This window comes from Coenobita brevimanus, chromosome 64, assembly GCF_032717465.1.
Source record: "Coenobita brevimanus isolate Jiangsu-jjx chromosome 64, ASM3271746v2, whole genome shotgun sequence".
In the NCBI taxonomy this organism is placed as follows: Eukaryota; Metazoa; Arthropoda; class Malacostraca; order Decapoda; family Coenobitidae; genus Coenobita; species Coenobita brevimanus.
In genome coordinates, this window is record NC_137017.1 from 14,674,659 (window position 1) to 14,691,512 (window position 16,854).

Here is a 16,854-nt window from a genome sequence, read left to right on the forward strand (position 1 = left end):
ATATGGAGAAGAGATAGGAACTTAAAAAAAGGAGGAGGAATAATAGTATTAATAAAGAAAAATCTGCAAGTCAAAGAAACAGAACTAGATGTACCCTCACAGGTAGAACTGATCGAAGTAGAGATTAGTGCAACTGAAGGGAAAGTGGCTGTGGCAAATTTATACATGCCACCCAGATCAAACATTTGAGAAAAAGGCAAATATGAAGACCTGGCAGAGAAAACAATTCAAAGTTTAAGAGCATTACTACAAAGAAGGGAGGAGAAATCTGAAAGAATTATACTACCTGGAGATTTCAATACAAATATAAAGTGGAATGCTCGAGATATATATAAGCCAGGAAAGCTGTTGGGACCAAAAGCTCCTGGACCATGTGCAGGAGTTTTTCCTAATGCGACATGTAACATAAATCACCAGAAAAAGAGGACTTCATGTACCATCAGTACTAGATCTTATATTTACTAGGAAAGAAAATGATACTGACAATATTATGTATCACCCTCCATTTGGCAAAAGTGACCATGCAGTATTAAATTATAACTTCAGGATTGCATATGACACAGTTAATAGTAATGAAAGTTACAAAAAGAGCCTTAACTACACAAAGGACAACTATCATCACCTAAAGAAATATTTCTTAAAACAGATTGGGAAAAACAACTTAGAGGACAACATTCAAATGTTATATATAGAAAATTATGTGAACTTTATGAAATAGGAGTCCAAAATTACATCCCTCGGCACAAAGAAGCAGAAATGAAAATAAAGAAATGGTTTAATAAAGAATTTAAAAAAAACAAAAGAAAAAACAGACTTGTTGTGGAACAGATACAAAAGACACAATAGTGAGAGGGCATATAACAAGTATAAACAGGCAATAAACGAATGTACAAGAATAAGAAGAGAATCCCAAAAACAGTTTGACGAGGACATCATAAACAAAAGTAGTGATCAGCCGAAGCTATTTTACAGCTATATCCGAAGCAAAACCAAAGTAAAAGATAAAATACAATCCATTACGGATGAAGGGATCCTCTATGCAAATCAGAAAGAAACTTGTGAAGCACTAAATAAGAATTTCCAATCAGTTTTTACAGAAAAAAATAATGTTGAGAGGGAGGATATGGAACATGCATGCCCAAACATTTTACCAGATATACAAATATCAGAAAAAGAAATACACGAGGAGTTAAGTAAACTAGACTGTAGCATCAGTCGAGCAGGGCAGTACTCCCGAGGTGGATGGAAAGCTGCTGACAGGGAGCGCTGGAGCTCCCGTTTCATCAGCCCTCAGGACTAGTTCCTGACCATCCCCCTTTGCTGAACTTTTTCAGTATTTCAGTTACACAGAGAGTAGGCCACCATGCTCTCCAACACAAATTTCTCTAACTATCTACACGAAACTACATGCACAGTACACACTACACTTCCTTTTCCAAAATTCAAAAAATCATGGCGTCTCATCACCCAGCCTCGGAGTCCCCAGGAGGGGGGGACCATAAATGCCCCCACCTTCTGCCTCTCTCCCGGTGACGACTCGAGATGCCTGAAACCACTGTCTGACTCTCTTCTTCTTCATTTCTGCAACATTCGTGGCCTTTCCTCTAACTTTCGCTCTGTTGAGCACCACCTCTCCTCCTCTAAACCTCACCTTCTTTTTCTAACTGAGACTCAGCTGTCTGAGGCAACTGATAGCAAACCCTTTTCAGTATCCTCCTGCTTTCTCTATACTCATTTCAAAGCCAAAGGTGGCTGTTGTGTATATATACGCAACGACTTATCTTGCTCTCATGTTCCTGAACTCGATTCTTCTGAATTCTCTACACTCTGGCTTCAGCTTTCCTGTCATTCTCTGACTAAATATATCTGTGCTATTTACTTATCCCCTAATTCTACTGACTATCAAAAATTCTTTGACTATCTTACTTCTACGATGGAACACATTCTATCCATTTCTCCTTTCTCTGAAATCTCCATTCTACGAGATTTCAATGTTCACCACCACCTTTGGCTCTCCTCTCCTTTCACTGATTCACCTGGTGAACAAGCCTACATCTTTTCTATCCTTACTGACCTAGAGCAGATTGTACAGGACCCTACCCGTATCCCAGACCGCCTTGGATAGAGCTCCAACATACTTGACCTCTTCCTTACAACTAATCCTTCTGCTTACACTGTTAATCTTTTCTCTCCGTTGGGCTCCTCCGATCACAACCTTATCACCTTAACCTGTCCTATCACTCCTGTACGGCCTGTGGACCCTCAAGGGAAATATCGTCTGTGGCATTTTGGAGCTGCAGATTAGTAGCCCCTCAGGCAGTACTTCTTTCATTTTCCCTGGAATGATTATTGCTTCCAAGGCCAGGAGCCATCTGAGTGTGCCTTGCGCATTACGGAAGTTATTCTCTCGGGCATGGAAGCATACATTCCTTTCTCATATCCTTTGACTAACGCAAGAAAGCCTTGGTTTAATCACGCTTGTTCTAATGCTGTCCGCAACAAGGAGAGAGCCGATAAAAGGTACTGAAGCCAACCCACCCCTGAATCACATAATCTTTACATTTCTGCCCGGAATCGTGCTAAGTCTGTTCTTCGCTATGCTAAAAATATTTCATCCGTACTAAATGCTCTCAGTCTCCAACTCGAATTCTTCCCGCTTCTTCTGGCACCTTGCCAAAAACCTTTCTAACAACTTTACCTCATCATCATTCCCTCCTCTTTTCTATTCTGATGGTTCTGTAGCTATTTCTTCTACTGATAAAGCAGATCTCTTCACACAGACTTTCTCCTCCAATTCCACCTTAGACAATTCTGGTCCTGTTCCTCCATCACTTCCCCCCTCTGACTTCCTCATGGCTGACATTAAAATTTCTTCAGCTGATGTATTTTCTGCCATCACTGGCCTCAATATTAACAAGGCATATGGGCCTCAAGGAGTCCCTCCTGTTGTTCTCAAGAGCTGTGCATCTGAGCTTACACCCTGCCTAGGCAAACTCTTTCGGCTTTGTCTGTCAACTTGTACCTTTCCTTCTTGCTGGAAGTTTGCTCTCATTCAGCCAATCCCAAAGATGGGTGACCACTCCCAATCCTCCAACTATCGTCCATTTGCTTTAACGTCCTGTATTTCAAAAGTTTTCGAGTCAATTCTCAATACAAAAATTTTAAGGCATCTTTCCTATCATAACCTTCTTTCTGATCGTCAGTACGGGTTCTGTCAGGGACGCTCCACTGACGATCTTCTCACCTATCTTTCAGACTCCTGGTCATCCTCCTTTCGGGACTTTGGCGAAAGCTTTGCCATTGCACTTGACATCTCAAAGGCTTTCGAATGAGTCTGGCATAAATCTTTAATTTCCAAACTGCCCTCTTACGGTTTCTATCCTTTTATCTGTGCCTTAATCTCTAGCTTCCTTTCTGGTCGTTCTATAGCCGCTGTTATAGAAGCCCATCGTTCTTCTAGATCTATCAACAGTGGTGTTCCTCAGGGCTCTGTCCTATCTCCAACTCTCTTCCTTTTATTCATCAATGACCTTCTAAGCAGTACACCTGACCTTATCCACTCATACACTGATGACTCCACCTTTCACCTTTCCATTCGGTTCCCTCAACGCCCATCTCAGCAGTTACTTCAACAAACAAGGGATGAGACTATGGCACACCTGATGTCTGACTTAGCTCGTATCTCTGACTGGGGTAAAAATAATCTTGTTTTTAATGCATCAAAGACTCAGTTCTTACATTTATCAACCCAACAAAATCTTCCACAGGTATACCCACTAATGTTTAATAATATTCAGCTTAATCCTGCATCATCCTTGAACATGCCTGGGGTTTCATTTACTTGGGACTTATCTTGGAAAGATCATATTACATCTCTTGTAGAATCTAGTTCCAAGAGCTTGGGTGTGGTAAGCCGACTTCGTTCTTTATTTACCCGAGCACAATTGTTGACTCTATACAGGGGTTTTATCTGCCCCAGTGTGGAGTACAACTCTCATGTGTGGGGAGGCTCTCCACATACAGCTCTTCTCAATAGGGTAGAGTCAAAGGCTTTCTGTCTCATTAACTCTCCTCCTCTTACTGACTCCCTTCAACCTCTGTCTCTTAGCCGCACTGTTGCATCTTTATCTCTTTTCTATCGCTACTTTAATGGTCACTGCTTCTCTGAACTGTCTGCATGCATTCCTCCACCTCTACAACGGGCGCATAGCACCTGTCTAGCAGCAAACTCTCATCCCTTTTCTGTCCAACTCTCTAATGCAAGAGTTAACCGTTACTCCCAGTCCTTCATTTATGCAACAGGTCAACTCTGGAACTGTCTCCCTCTGTCTGTATATCCTGCTGCCTATGATCTCCACTCTTTCAAACGCAGTGTGTCCAGGCATCTCGAAATGATCGAATCTTGAATCTGGCTCTCTATTATATTTTGTTTTTCTCTTGGAGGGAACTGTTATTGCAGGCTCATGGCCTTTGGTTCCTTCTTCCTCGCATAAAAAAAAAAAAAAAAAAAAAAAAAAAAAAAAAATGGTCCTGACGAAATTTTATGCTGAGTGCTACATGAATGTGCAAAGGAGTTAAGCAGACCATTATCCTTAATATTCAAGGAATCCTTGGGTCAAGGTAAACTACCTGATACTTGGAAGAAAGCAAACATTGTTCCCTTATTCAAGAAATGGAACAGACAAAATCCGCTCAACTACCGACCAGTATCAATGACCAGTGTTGTAATTAAGATACTAGAAAAGCTGATAAGGGAAGTTTGGGTAAAACATCTATAAGAATATGGTATGATAACTGAGAGGCAGTTCGGTTTTAGGAAGGGAAAATCATGTGTTACTAATCTTCTAAGCTACTATGACAGTCACAGAAACATTACAGAAAAGAGAAGGATGACTGGACAGTATCTATTGTATTTAGATTTTAAAAAAGCATCTGACAGAGTACCACACCAAAGACTTTTATGGAAACTTACCATCAAGGAGGAATTCGAGGCAAACTTATACAGCTGGATGCAAGATTTTTCTCAGAAAAAGGGAAATGAGAACAGTAGTAAGGGGAAATTCCTCATCATGGAGGGAAGTGACTAGCAGAGTTCCACAGGGCTCAGTGCTGGCTCCAATTATGTCTTTACTGTATATAAAATGATATGATGCAAAAATACAAAGGAGAATTACTAACACAGACTTTTGTAAAGAGCTACAAGAAGAATTAAATAAACTCCATAAATGGAGTAATACATGGCAAATGGAATTCAATGTGGACAAGAGTTATGTAATCAAGTATGGTAAAAGTGGAAAAAGACCAGATTGGAATAATAAGTTAGAAAGTAAAACTCTACACATATCAGAAAGAGAGAAGGGCTTGGGTGTGATTATCAATAACAGACTATCTCCGATTGACCACATAAGTAAGAAGGTACAGAACATGTATACACTGCTTGAAATATGAGAATAGCATTCACATACATAAATGAAGACATGCTGAGAAAGATAATAACATCTTTCATCAGACCAACCCTGGAGTATGCATCAGTAGTCTGGATTCCTCAACTCAAGAAATACATAGATAAGATTAAAAAAGTTCGAAGAGCCGCTACAAGATGGGTACCTAGCTTAAGGGATCTAAGCTATGAAAAAAGACTAGAAAAACTGAATCTGCCAACACTACAGGAGAGAATGAAAAGAGGAGACATGATTATGCTATATAAATGCACATCAGGGAAGGAAAAAAATAGACATAAGTGAATATACAACCTATGAGGAAGCATCAGCAAGAGGACACTGCAAAAAAAATGCATAAAAAGAGAGGCAATAAAGATGTAAGGAAATTTAGTTTCCAAAATAAAGCAACTTATCAGCGGAATGCACTACCGAATGAAATAGTGTGTGCCAAAACAATTCATAAATTCAAGATGTATGATAAAAATGGTTTAAGACATGGGACAGTACGAGCTTGACTCATTCCTGTAAAGATACAATTAGGTAAGAACCTTTTTTTTTTTTTTTAATCTGTCCAACTCTGGGCATAGGCTTCACAGCCTGCTCCCAAGGCCCAACAGTCCTCCTACATACCATACACCTCTACATGTCACCACTTCAGTGTTAACACCCACCATCCATAGTGAATACATGCTAGGGCTGTCTCATAGAGGACTGGTGTATTGGTGTTAGCAAGGGTATTTTTACGACATGTCAGCGAGTCTTCTGGCAGATCTGTAAAGTCTGATTTTTATGAAATTCAAATCTTTAAACTGTTCCCTGCCCCAGCGGGAATCTGAACCTGGGTCCGGTAGGACTGCAGGCCACCTCACGGTACACACACACACACACACACACACACACAAAGGTAATGCAATAGCTATCTTGTCCTTAAAGGTACCCATACTGTACTCCCTACATACTATAACAAATATTATAACAAGGAAAATTTTACCAAAATGAACACTGATATAACAGTAGTTACCCTGTATGAAAGCCGAAGCCTCCTCTACAGTTGGACTGTCATGGATGGTTGCCAGAAGTCTGACTTTCAGCTCTATACAGAGTTCGTGAGCAAGATGGCTGATGCGGAGGTACAACTGATGAGCATCATGGGTCACCAGCCTGTTGGTATAAATGCAAAAAGTTTACCTCCTTAGATAAAGGCATATATATATTGCACAGATTCATGAAATCACTACAATATTGGAATGCCCTTCCTATTTCCTACAAAGGAAAAACATTGATGCAAAACATGTAAGACGAAATACTAAAGTGTAAAACAACATCTTCAGCACTGTTCAATATTATATGAGTATTTTTTTTTTAATGCGAGGAAGAAGGAACCAAAGGCCACAAGCCCATAATAACTATTCCTTCCAAGAGAAAAACAAAATACAAGAAAGAGCCAAATTCAAGATCCAATCATTTCGAGATGCCTGGACGACACACTGCGTTTGAAAGACTGGAGACAATAGGAAGCAGGAAATACAGACAGAGGGAGACAGTTCCAGATTTGACCTGTTGCATAAATGAAGGACTGGGAGTAGCAGTTAACTCTTGCATCAGAGAGTTGTACAGAAAAGTTTTTTTTTTTTTTTTTTTTTTTTTTTTTTTTTTTTTTAAGGCTAGGAAGAAGGTATCAAAGGCCATCAGCCCACAATAACTGTTCCTTCCAAGAGAAAAACAAAATACAGTACAAGAAAGAGCCAAATTCAGGATCCGATCATTTCGAGATGCCTGGACACACTGCGTTTGAAAGACTGCAGATCATAGGAAGCAAGAAATACAGACAGAGGGAGACAGTTCCAGAGTTGACCTCTTGCATAAATGAAGGACTGGGAGTAACGGTCAACTCTTGCATTAGAGAGTTGGACAGAAAAGGGATGAGAGTTTGCTGCTAGACGGGTGCTATGCACCCGTCGTAGAGGTGGAGGAATGCATGCAGACAGTTCAGAGGAGCAGTGACCACTGAAGTAGCAATAGAAAAGGGATAAAGATGCAACAGTGCGATGAAGAGACAGAGGTTGAAAGGAGTCAGTAAGAGGAGGAGAGTTAATGAGACGAAAAGACTTTGACTCCACCCTATTGAGAAGAGCTCTATGTGTGGAACCTCCCCACACATAAGAGTTGTACTCTACACAGGGGAGGATAAAACCCGTGTATAGAGTCAACAATTGTGCAGGGGTAAAGAAGGAACAGAGTCGGCTTAGCACACCTAATCTCTTGGAAGCAGATTTGAAGCAGGAGTGAATGATGAAGTGAAAGAGAGAGAGATTGTCCAGGTGCTTGAGGATGCAAAAGTGGATATATGTGGATTGACTGAAACTAAATGGAAAGGTGAAAGGATGAGAGAATGGGAATACGGTGTAGGTATATGTGCGGGAGTCAGTGAGAATGAGAGGGCAAGAGAGGGAGTATGTCTGATGATAAACAAGAAGTGGAAGGAGAATATAAGAGAGTATGGAACAGTGGGTGCAAGGATTGTATGGGTGAGGATGAAAGTAGGTATACAAGCATGGGCGATTGTATGTGTGTATGCTCCAACAGAGGATCGAGTGGCAAGAATGAAAGATGAGTTTTGGGCGAGAGTAGAAGCATGTATGGACAAGTTTGAGAGAAGCGAGAGAGTGCTGTTGATTGGAGACATGAATGGCAAAGTTGGGAATGTACGAGTGGATGGAGTGGTTGGTCAGTGGGGTGTGCCAACTGAAGTAGATGGGAATGGTAGTGCTTTGGTGGACATCTGTGCTGGTAAGGGGTTGGCAATAGCCAACACCTACTTTCGTCATAAGATGATCCACCGGTATACATGGAGAGTAATGAGGAGGATGGATGGTGAACTTGTTGAACGAAAGGCAATGATAGACTACGTGTGTGTGGATGAGCGAATGAGAAGACAAGTGTTGGATGCAAGGGTGTGGAGAGGGTGGGGGAATGGAGTCTCGGACCATCACTTAGTGATGGCCAAGGTAGAGTTGCAAAGAAAGTGGTTGAGGAGACGAAGGGGAAGACAGGAGGAAGCAGCTCCTGTGAGAAGAGTGGAGAAATTGCAAGATAGTGAGAAAAGGACAGAGTATAAGAGCATAGTGGAAGAAAGATTGGGAAGGTATGAGCTAGAGCAGATGGAAGGGGTGGAAGACGTATGTAAGATATTCACGGAAGAGATAAGCGCAGCGTGTGAGGCAGTTTGTGGAGTGAGGAGGAGATGCAAGGGTGTGCAAGGGACAGCATGGTGGAATGATGAGGTGAAATGAGCTGTGGAACAAAAGAAGAAGGCATATGGTGAATGGTTGGCGAGTAGAGGTAGGGGAGAAGTTGAGAGAGAGAAGAGAGAGGTATATGTGAGTAGGAGAAGGGAGGTTAAGAGACTGGTGAAGGAGAGTAAGAAGAAAGTGGATGAAGAGTTTGGGAGGAATCTGAGTGTGAAATGGAGGGAGAGTAAGAAATTGTTTTGGAAGGAGGTAAAGAAAGTAAGGCAGTGTGAAAGGGGAAATAGTAGGGGAGTGAAAGATAGGAATAATAAGCTGTTGGTGGAGAAGAGAGAGAATTGAGGAGATGGAAGGAGCACTTTGAGGATTTGTTGAATGTAGAGAGTGAGAACAGTGTGAGTATAAGTGGTTGGGGAATGGCTGGGAGAAGACGAGATGACAGGAGGGAGGAAGAGATCAGTAGGTCGGAAGTAGTGGAAGCGATGAAGAAGATTAAGCTGGGAAAGGCCCCAGGAATTGATGGAGTGTGTGGTGAAATGCTTAGGTATGGGGGTGAGATTGTTGTGGAGTGGATATGGAAGTTGTGTAGATTGGCTTGGGAAGAGGGAAGGGTTCCAGAGGACTGGAAATCAGGTATAATTGTTCCTCTGTACAAAGGAAAAGGGGAGAGAGAAGTATGTGGTAACCATAGGGGTATTTGCCTTCTTAGTGTGACTGGTAAAATATATGGTAGAATACTCATTGACAGGGTTAGGCATATGACAGAGGAGCTAGTTGGAGAAGAACAAGGGGAATTAGGAAGGGAAAAGGGTGTGTAGATCAGATATTTGTTCTAAGATGTTTAGTGGAGAAGTATCTAGAGAAGGGAAGGAAAGTTTATGCTGCCTTCATGGACTTGGAGAAAGCTTATGACAGAATAGATAGGCAAGGTATGTGGAAGGTATTAAGAATATATGGAGTGGAGGGGAAATTGTTGAGTGCTGTGAAGAGTATGTACGAGGGAGCTAGGGCTACGGTGCGAGTGGATGGTGAGCTGAGTGAGTTCTTTGATCTCAATGTGGGACTGAAACAGGGGTGTGTGATGTCTCCATGGCTGTTTAATATATATATGGATGGGGTTGTAAAGGAGGTGCAAGGTAGGGCAGTGGATGTGGGGGTGGCCCTAATGAATGAGGGTGAGATTTGGAAGCTTCCGGTGTTGCTGTTTGCTGATGATACAGTATTGTTGAGTGAAGATGAATGGGAGTTGCAAGGTTTGGTGAATGAACTTGGGACAGTGTGTAGGAGGAGGAAGCTGAAAGTTAATGTAAACAAAAGTAAAGTTATGGTGTTTGAGAGGAATGAAGTCACAGAGTGTGCAGTGAGGTTGAATGGTGAGGATATGGAGAATGTGAGTGCATTCAAGTACTTGGGTAGTGTGATGAGTAAGGATGGAACTTTGGGGGATGAAGTACGTGAAAGGGTACAGCAGGGAAGAAAGGTTGTTGGTACACTGAAAGCAGTGATGAGAAATAGGGAGGTGAGTATGGAAGTTAAGAAGTCACTGCATGATGGTATTGTGATCCCTACCCTGACGTATGGAAGCGAGGCGTGGACCTTGCAAAGAGGGGAACAAGTCAAGAGTGAGAGCAGTGGAAATGAGTTACTTGAGAGGAGCATGTGGAATGACGTGGAGGGACAGGTTGACGAATGAAGAAGTGAAGGAACGTTGTGGGGTAGATGTGGATGTGGTTGAAAAGATTAGGAGAAATACACTGAGGTGGTTTGGACATGTGGAGAGAATGGAGAATGAAAGACTGACTAAGAGGGTGTATGTAGGTGAGGTGGAGGGAGGGGTAGACCGAGGATGAGGTGGAGGGATGGAGTTGAGAGGTATATGAGGGAGGGGGGGGTGAGTTGGGGGGAGGGGAGTCAAATGGTGGGTGAAAGAGTGACTTGGAGGCGTTTTGTCTGCGGCCACCCTTTGCGGGATTAGGGCGTCGGGCTATAGATAGATAGATAGATAGATTTTACAAGAGATTTAATATGATCTTTCCAATATACCGTAAGTCACGAGTGAATGAAACCCCAAGCATGTTCAAGGATGACGCTGGATTAAGCTGAATACTGTATTATTAAACATTAGTGGGTATACCTGTGGAAGATTCTGTCAGGCTGATAGGCGTAAGAACTGAGTCTTTGATGCATTAAAAACAACCATATTATTTTTACCCCAGTCAGAGATACGAGTCAAGTCAGACATTAGGTGTGCCATAGCCTCATCCCTTGTTTGCTGAAGTAACACATCACATGTTCAATCTCTGTGTTGGACTTAATGCCCATGCAAAATGGGTGACTCATTTTAAAAATTCTCACATCAACTGTACTGCACATTTTTTTTTTTTTTTTTTTTTTTTTTTTTTTAATCTGACTCTGGGCACAGACTTAGCCATCTGTTCCCTGAGGCCTTGCAGTTCTATTACATACCAAACATCTCCACATGTCACTGCTTCAGGATAACATCCACTTGCCATAAGGAATACATACCAGGGCTGTCTCATACAGGACTGGTGTAAGTATTATAGTCAAACCAGAATATGAAGAGCTCTGGGGTGGAGCAGGGGATTAAGTACAGCACTGCCATATCTTTACCAAAACAATACCACCCGGTATCTAACGTTTACTATAATACAGAATTTCGAATGGTATAACTTCGACAAAAATATGCTACCGTACTTTTGCTACGTTTAGTCTTTTTGGACCCATTAAGGCTATTATCGGCTATCATAGTATAAAAATACAAGCTATAAACAGTCCATGGTGGGTGGTAGATGAGTGGCCATGACTGACCCAAACACGCGGGTCACCGGAAAAGTGGCAGCGTGGTCTAAACAACGTTGTTACATGTTGTATAGAGTTGTTGTTTATATTCTTATAAAGAAACTAAATCGTTACTATGAAGTTTTTTTTTTTAATACATTATATATGGAGTATTTCAAAGTAATACAAAATTGTTAATATCTTACCATTCGACAATGTAAAGTTGAAGTTTTAAATGTTTGGCATATGCGCTTTTCTTACCTGCCACACCTCAGAGCTCTTCATATTCTGGTTTGACTATAATGGGGGAGTGTTTTTACATGTCTGCAGGTCTTTGGTAGATCAGTAAAGTCTACTCTTAAATAATTCAAATCCTTTAACCCCTCCATGGCCGAAGGCCCGGAATTTTCCGTGCACCCCAGGCCGAAACTGGGGCCATTTTTTGAAGTTTCGAAAATTGATTTTTTTTTCTTGCCATATTGAAGAGAAAGTTCAGATGCACCTAACAGTGGAAATCCCAGCTTCCTAGACGCATTTTGTGGATTGCAATGAAGCACGGAAGTTGCACAAATATCGGCAAATCGATATTGCCGCCCAGGGGCACTGTCGCATCGCAACTGGGCAGGTTGTTATTTTTTTTTTTGACCTCCCAAAACAATGCGAATGGTGCTGAAATGTTAAGCATATATGAGATATGATTATATCGAATGATTTCAGTACATAATCTGCTAGGAATGGCTGGAAAAAAAATGTTATGAATACATTTTCACCTTTTTGATATAAAATATGTTTATGGTAGTTTCGAGTTGAATTTTCAGTCCTAAATGAGAAAACTGCACGTCCTCCAAGGCTAGACTCTGGCATGGGAGAATAAAGTGGGTCAGTCCGATTAGCAATAAGGAAGTTGAGTAGCAACTTCCAGCTCCCACACCACGAGCATGGCTAAAAATAGAATCGTAATGCAGTTTCAGAACTAATAATCTATCTATCTATCTATTTATAGCCCGACGCCCTAATCCCACAAAGGGCGGCCGCAGACAAAACGCCTCCAAGTCGCTCTGTCATCCACCATTTGACTACCCTCCCCCCAACTCACCCCCCCCTCCCTCATATACCTCTCAACTCCATCCCTCCACCTCATCATCGGTCTACCTCTCCCTCTCCCTCCCTCCACCTCACCTACATACACCCTCTTAGTCAGTCTTTCACTCTCCATTCTCTTCACATGTCCAAACCACCTCAGTGTATTTCTCCTAATCTTCTCAACCACATCCACATCCACCCCACAGCGTTCCTTCACTTCTTCATTCGTCAACCTGTCCCTCCACGTCACTCCACATGTTCCTCTCAAGTAACTCATTTCCACTGCTCTCACTCTTGACTTGTTCCTCTCTTGCAAGGTCCATGCCTCGCTTCCATACGTCAGGGTAGGGATCACAATACTATCATGCAGTGACTTCTTAACTTCCATACTCACCTCCCTATTTCTCATCACTGCTTTCAGTGTACCAACAACCTTCCTTCCCTGCTGTACCCTTTCACGCACTTCATCCCCCAAAGTTCCATCCTTACTCATCACACTACCCAAGTACTTGAATGCACTCACATTCTCCATATCCTCACCATCCAACCTCACTGCCCACTCTGTGACTTCATTCCACTCAAACACCATAACTTTACTTTTGCTTACATTAACTTTCAGATTCCTCCTCCTACACACTGTCCCAAATTCATTCACAGATACAAAGCAAATTCATACAGATACAAAGCAAAAATAAATGCGTTTCCAGAGGGGGAAAATGTATTTTATCCGTCATAACATGTTCATCTTTCTCTATCATTTTACGTTCATCTTTATCATTTTACCATGTTATTTTCACAATATATATTGCTGTCTCATAAACAGGGTGGTTTTGTGTGTTTTGCAAGGGAGGAAAAAGATTGTATTTTCTTTTCTGGGTCGAGATAATGGGTGTAAATATGTGTGTTTAGGCATGGCCACGAGCGAAAAAATCGTACATCCACTCGTCACGACAGCGGTGGTGAACTGACGGATGATACGTGAGAGGGTGAAGTCAAGGTCAGTCTCATGTCCCAGATTTTCATTCACTTCCCGAAAGTTTTCACAGTTTTCTACAAGTTCCATTGCATCAAATGATCCAAACCATTACAGCAAACCAGAGCAAATAGGTAATGATACCAAGACAAAAATTTATTTTTCTGTTATTATCATGTCTTTTTTGTATGTGCCTGTATTACTTCATAATCGTAAACAGGTGGTTGTGTGTGTTTTGCAAGAGAGGACAAAGTTGATATGTGCTGCCTGGGTAGAGATAAAGGGTGTAGTTGTGCTTGTTAAGGCATGGCCAGGAGCGAAATAATCGAAAATCCACTTATCACAGCAGCAGGCTCTGAACTGCTGGATGGGGTGTATGGGAGTGTAATGTAGGTCAGTGTGCAGACATTCAGAACGTCCATTCACTTCCCAAAAATGTTTGCAGTTTTTTACAGGCCGCGCTCAAACGACGCCGGCAGCCATTAATTGGCTAAACGTCATTCGACGCCGGCGGCCACGGAGGGGTTAAACTGTTCCCTGCCCCAGCCAGGATTTGAACCTGCGCTGACTGAGTAAGTAGATCACCTATACTGATCTGGCCACTGCCTCTCCTACTTAAATCATACGAAAGAGACAGGGGTGCAAGCACAGCCTCCTCCACTTTCAGTAGAAGCAACAAGGAAATAGACGTGTTGCTGATTCTGGGTAAACATGGCCAGTGCACTCTGCCATGTACTTAAAAACTTACGGTATATGTATCTTTTAATTTAATTCATCATTCGCACTGATCAAGATGTGATAACTTTAATTCTTTGCGGCTGGAGGGAAGCAGCCGCAATGTTGGCGATGACATCAGTATTCATACTGCAGATGATGCTCCAATCCATCACCCAGTACTTTACCAGTAACAGAGATAACAGTTATACCTAAATGGCCCCCGTAGATCCAAACTAACCCCTTCAGGTATGTTGTGAAGGAATACTTTTCATGGTGTAAATGGATGGTACCAGTTAGGTAAGTAAATTGTGGTGAAATTGACCAGAAGTAGTTTACAGCTACACCATTCCCGAGCGGTGCTCATACCTCATGAGGTGGAAAGTGGTAAATGTAAGCCATACAGTATAAGTTGTATGAGTTAATGATGGCATTATGCTCATGAATATTTAATATTTGACCTCTTCATTATTAGTTTCTGAAAAAGAAAAAAAAAAAAAGTTTCAAGGACTCTGAACTACAATACTTCAGGGGAGTGTGACGAAATACCGAATCGGCGGTCATTTACTGAATCTACACCGAACTGGCACTTTTTAATTGATGTTATAGATTTTATCACCACAAAGGTCTATACTCACCTAATTATCGGAATTCTGGTCATATTTTTGTATTTAATTTTACCTATTAAGGGCTTACCTGTAGTAGCCCATGTCTTAGCCTGCTGACACCAATACACCCCTGACTGATCCATGTCTTCGAGGTTGCGGAAGGCCCAGGGTTTTCTTGTCTTATTAATTACAAAAGGCTTCACCTTGAATGTTCCCTTGGCATTGGTACAAAAAATGACTGTGTAGCACCCCTTGTCGAGCTTCCTTCCCCGGGCCTTTCGGTGTTGACGTGTGATGCATGTGGTGCTAGGCAGCTTTTTCCACTGGAGTCCAGTCTCGTCCATGTTGTAAACAGTTTCTGCTGTATAACCCCCCTCCTCCATAACTGCCTGGAGGACGGTTGGAAAGTCCTCTGCCGCAGCCACATCAGCAGATGCTCTCTCTCCAGTCGTGTGCACTTTCTTGAGGTGCTTCCTTGTCAGAAAGTTAGCCAACCACTCATGGCTAGCATGGAAGGGCTTAGGGGGTTGATACGGAGCTTTTGACTTGCCAGTTTGTGAAAACTCATAGCCTTCTCCCTGATGACTGAGCCGTCTACCGGATTATTCTTCCTTGCCTGCTTCAGGACGAACATCTCCAGACATCTTTCAGTCCAAGTTACTGCCTCGTCTCTGCACCGTACCTGGCCGTCAATGAGCCCTGTCCCATAAGCTTTGATGCACTTCTTCACTTTCTCCCGGTTTTTGTAGATTGTCCTCATGGTCGACTCGTTCTTCCCAAATTCTTTCGCCAGCCTTGAAAACTTCTCTCCCTTCTCAACACAACAAATGAGCTCCAAATGTTGACTGTACGACAATGGTGGCTGCTTCTTGATGCCATACTGCTTAAAGCGCTTCACCAGGGGTTCGGGAGGGGCCATGGAAGGTAGGAGGCGGGGGGGGGGGGGTTGCACAAAAAAAAAAAAGGCAGGTAGCTCTTGTACTCCATGGTGATTGTCTGTAATGTGCAGACTGGCGGGTAGAACAACAACAACAAGGCGGCATTAGTAAGCACACTTACCACCAGGGACGGGTGGTGATTGGTTGTTGGGTCGCAATTTTCAAATTGAATGCTGCGGTTTACGATTCTCCTCGGAAAAGGCCCACTTCAGTGCCTAGGTCCGCGATTTTCGTGACTTAACAGAGATTTAAGGGTGACGGCAGTCTGACAGCCACTTAGCCGTGATTTACGAATCCGTGATTAATAAACATGCGATTTACAAGGATTGAGTGTACTGTACATACACACATACAGTACTGTTCTGTGTACAGTGCAGTACAGTAATCCCGCATATTTCGCGGTAGTTACGTTCTTGTAACCCCCGCGAAAAGTCAGTTCCGCGAATACTCTATTAACAATTGAAAACTTGCACTTGTGTCCACCATGCTGCCCATCACACAGTCCATGTCCATACTGATTGCGAGACAATTCGCCGTCAGACAATTCCCCGTCAAAACATGGACGATTCCCCTTCAGAACAATTCGCACCCTGGACGATTCCCCGCCATTCTATAAATATACTAATCAATACTTTCATCAATATACTTATTATTAATTAATCAATACTTTAATAACTATATTTCAGGGGGATCCAGCAAAGTCTATGTTCAGTAGCGTAGGTTCTGGATATTATTTATTAGTTGCACCTTTAGTCAATAATTAACTTGTTTCTTCCTCGCTGTAGTCGCCTTTGAATTATATTCTAGCGTCACCCATGGCTATCTTCATTAATGAAGGCGAATTGTTTTGTGTTTGTTGCGACTGCGAATTGTCCCGAAACCTCCATACTCATCCCGAAATACCTTCTTACAAGATTGAAAGCACATACTCCATTATGAAGGAAAAACGTAAACACCGTACTGCAATACACAATTATCTACACATTTATTAACAAAACAGTACAAAATAAAAAGATGCATTAACTGGTGATAGCAAAAACTCGCACGGTC

General features: G+C 42.1%; 1 protein-coding gene across 1 annotated transcript in view; it reads right to left on the reverse strand.

The window, feature by feature from the left end:
* LOC145404649 (uncharacterized) overlaps positions 1-16,854 on the reverse strand; it is a 392,001-nt gene that overhangs the window by 316,856 nt on the left and 58,291 nt on the right. The window contains exon 4 of the mRNA XM_080276173.1: positions 6,463-6,602. Within this exon, the coding sequence (XP_080132299.1) occupies positions 6,463-6,602 (140 nt within the window). The remainder of the gene's footprint in view (positions 1-6,462; positions 6,603-16,854) is intronic.